Source organism: Monoraphidium neglectum, assembly GCF_000611645.1.
Source record: "Monoraphidium neglectum strain SAG 48.87 unplaced genomic scaffold scaffold05256, whole genome shotgun sequence".
Lineage (NCBI taxonomy): Eukaryota > Viridiplantae > Chlorophyta > Chlorophyceae > Sphaeropleales > Selenastraceae > Monoraphidium > Monoraphidium neglectum.
The window spans coordinates 1,270-3,813 of NW_014008374.1; the positions used below are offsets into that span (position 1 = coordinate 1,270).

General features: G+C 63.2%; 1 protein-coding gene across 1 annotated transcript in view; it reads left to right on the forward strand.

The window, feature by feature from the left end:
• Window positions 1-1,812, forward strand: part of MNEG_15358 (hypothetical protein) — a gene marked incomplete at both ends in the record, with an annotated part of 2,916 nt that extends 1,104 nt beyond the window's left edge. The window contains 4 exons of the mRNA XM_014036171.1: window positions 210-348; window positions 701-826; window positions 1,274-1,350; window positions 1,647-1,812. Coding sequence (XP_013891625.1) covers window positions 210-348; window positions 701-826; window positions 1,274-1,350; window positions 1,647-1,812 — 508 coding nt within the window. The remainder of the gene's footprint in view (window positions 1-209; window positions 349-700; window positions 827-1,273; window positions 1,351-1,646) is intronic.
• Window positions 1,813-2,544: the final 732 nt, after the last annotated feature.

Genomic DNA, 2,544 nt, shown 5'->3' on the forward strand with positions numbered 1-2,544 from the left:
GGTTGTCAGGCGGCAGGTGGTCCTCAGCAGGCGGCAGCGAGCTCCTGCCGTGACCCGCTCACATGACGGCGGAGCCTGCGACCGCTCACAAACGCACGCGCCTGGAAGCTCTGTGGCTACCCACCCTCCCCGCGCCACTGGCCGCCGCTGAAGCCAGGCTTGTCGTTTACAACTCATTCCCCCCTCCACATCCTCCCCCCTCCCCGTAGGTACCCGACCCAGCTGCCTCTGGGCGACGGTGTCCGCACCCTGATCGTTGGCGGATACGCAAACGGCGAGACGGGCACGCCCACTCCCTCGATCGAGATCTTCGATTTCCTCAACAACACTGTCACCACTTTGTCCCGGGTGCGGGGTTGGCGCGCGCTGTGTACGCATGCATGCAAATGGCGAGCGTTGAGGGGCAGTAAGCGGCGGGAAGGAGGCCAGCCCTGCTTGACGTCCAAAGGCTGCCTTTACCATATGCAACGCGCTTGCCCCGGTAGCCGCCTGTCTTCCCTCAGTTGTCTCCCCCTCCAAAAACCAAACGCCGGATCCGCTCGGTGCTTTATTCAGCCGCAAACGCGCTCGAAAGTGCGCCTGATCCAATGCAGTCCAATGCGCAGCCCCAACCCCAACCCGGGATCCCAGCCCCGACCACCCACCCAGCCGCCCTCAAAAATGATGTGTACACGTATCAACACGCACGCCCTCGAAACAGGTGCCAGAGCTGGTGTCCCTCGGCGGCCTGATCCTCAACCCCATTGTGATCCAGCTGCCCTGGACCGACGACATTCTGCCGGCCGGCAGCTTCCCGCTCCTCCTGTTTGGCGGCAACGCTGGCCAGGTGGGCGGGCGTGCGGCTGCTGACGCGAGTCTCCGGAGTTTTGGTTTTTCGGGGCGCTTGGGCGAGGGGGCGCTTGTGTCTCTGTCTGCTATCCCATAGAGGACGAGGCGGCGCGCCAGAGAACCTAGGGTAAACCCTAAACCCTCAACCCTAGGGCTGCCGGATTTTTTGGGGATCGACCTTCTCACTACCCGCGACACCTCCGATTGGTGGCAAGCTCGAACACACACACACACACACACACACACACACACACACACACACACACACACACACACGACACACACACGCGCACACACGACCCGCCTCGCCATCATTGACCCTACAGTCAATCTTAACTACCCAGACAAACCTTACACAGTCAATACCTAACCCTATCCACCCATTCCCCCGACTCTTGCATGTGAAACTGAACCCCGTCATTCACACCCCAAACGGCATGACCAGGTCATGTTTGCCAGCCCAGACAACCAGGTCAATGCTCTCAGGGACCTGCCCCCCTGGCCCACGCCCGGCTTTGTTAGGTGCGCCGCCGCGGCCGGCCCAAGGAGTCGCCCCACCCACCCGTAGCCACCGCCTCGCCGGTTGCCCTCACGCAGCACAATCAGCCAGCGACGGGGCCGCGGGAACAGCCTGCCGGGGGGGCGCCTGAGTGCACGCCTCTCATGCATGCAGGCGCCGCGGCCGAGGCGCCGGAAGCCTCCCGATGCCGTGTCTGCTTGGGCTCCTTCGAAGACGATTCTGCACGCACGCCTGGCATCCCTTTTGTGTCCACACTCAAACTCGCCACCCCAACCAACTGTGTCAATCGTGTGCTCAGCGCGCTGTCTGCTGCGGGCGGCCACACCCTGCTGACTCTGGAGCCCGAAAACGGCTACGCCGCTGAGCTGGCAATGTTCGGCGGCACCACGCTGTCCGGCGGTGAGGCGACTCCGCTTCATAGAGCAACCATGCCGCGGCGCTTGCCGGGCAGCTGCGCACCGTGACAGCACTCGAGACGCCGCCAAATTGCCATGTATCTCTCTCCAAGGCTCGGATTGCGTGTGGCGGGGCCTCCGCCCAGTGTTGTGCGGCGCTCGACGCGGCTAGCCCGCTTGCCCTCACGCTCGCCGACAGAGCGGCCTGCTGCCTGCCGGTCCTCGCCGCGCGTCCTGCCCGCAACAACTCCCCCTTTCCTTGCCCCGCAGACGCCTGCGCCTGCGACGTCCCTGCCAACGATAAGGTGCGGCCAAAGGCAGCCAGCTGCTGGGAATCTGGGAAGCCGCTTCGCAAACCCGCTACCCAGCAAGGGGCGTCTGGGGCCCTGCATTTGACTGAGCACCGCAGCCGACAACTCGGCTTGCTTGTTGCACGTATCTGACCTCTGTGTTAGCCCTGGCCTCTGGCCCCCACAGCACTTGCGCAGCCCCCGACGGGCAGCCTCTTGCTCTCGATCAAATTCGCAGACGACGACGCTCAGAAACCCCCAAATAGCACTGTCAATCTGCATGAGTGGAAGCGACGTTTGCAGACGATTGATTTGAAGCCGACCCTGCTGCCCTCTCAACCCTACCCCACTTCGAACCCACTGAACTCACATACCCCTGTTGACAACCCCCAGGCATACCGCATCAAGCTGGACAAGGACACGGTAATGAAAAACGCCACAGCCTGGGAGGTGGAGCAGATGCCTGGTGGGTGGGGTGCGTGGGGGTTTGTTAAGAGGGGGTGTGCGGGGG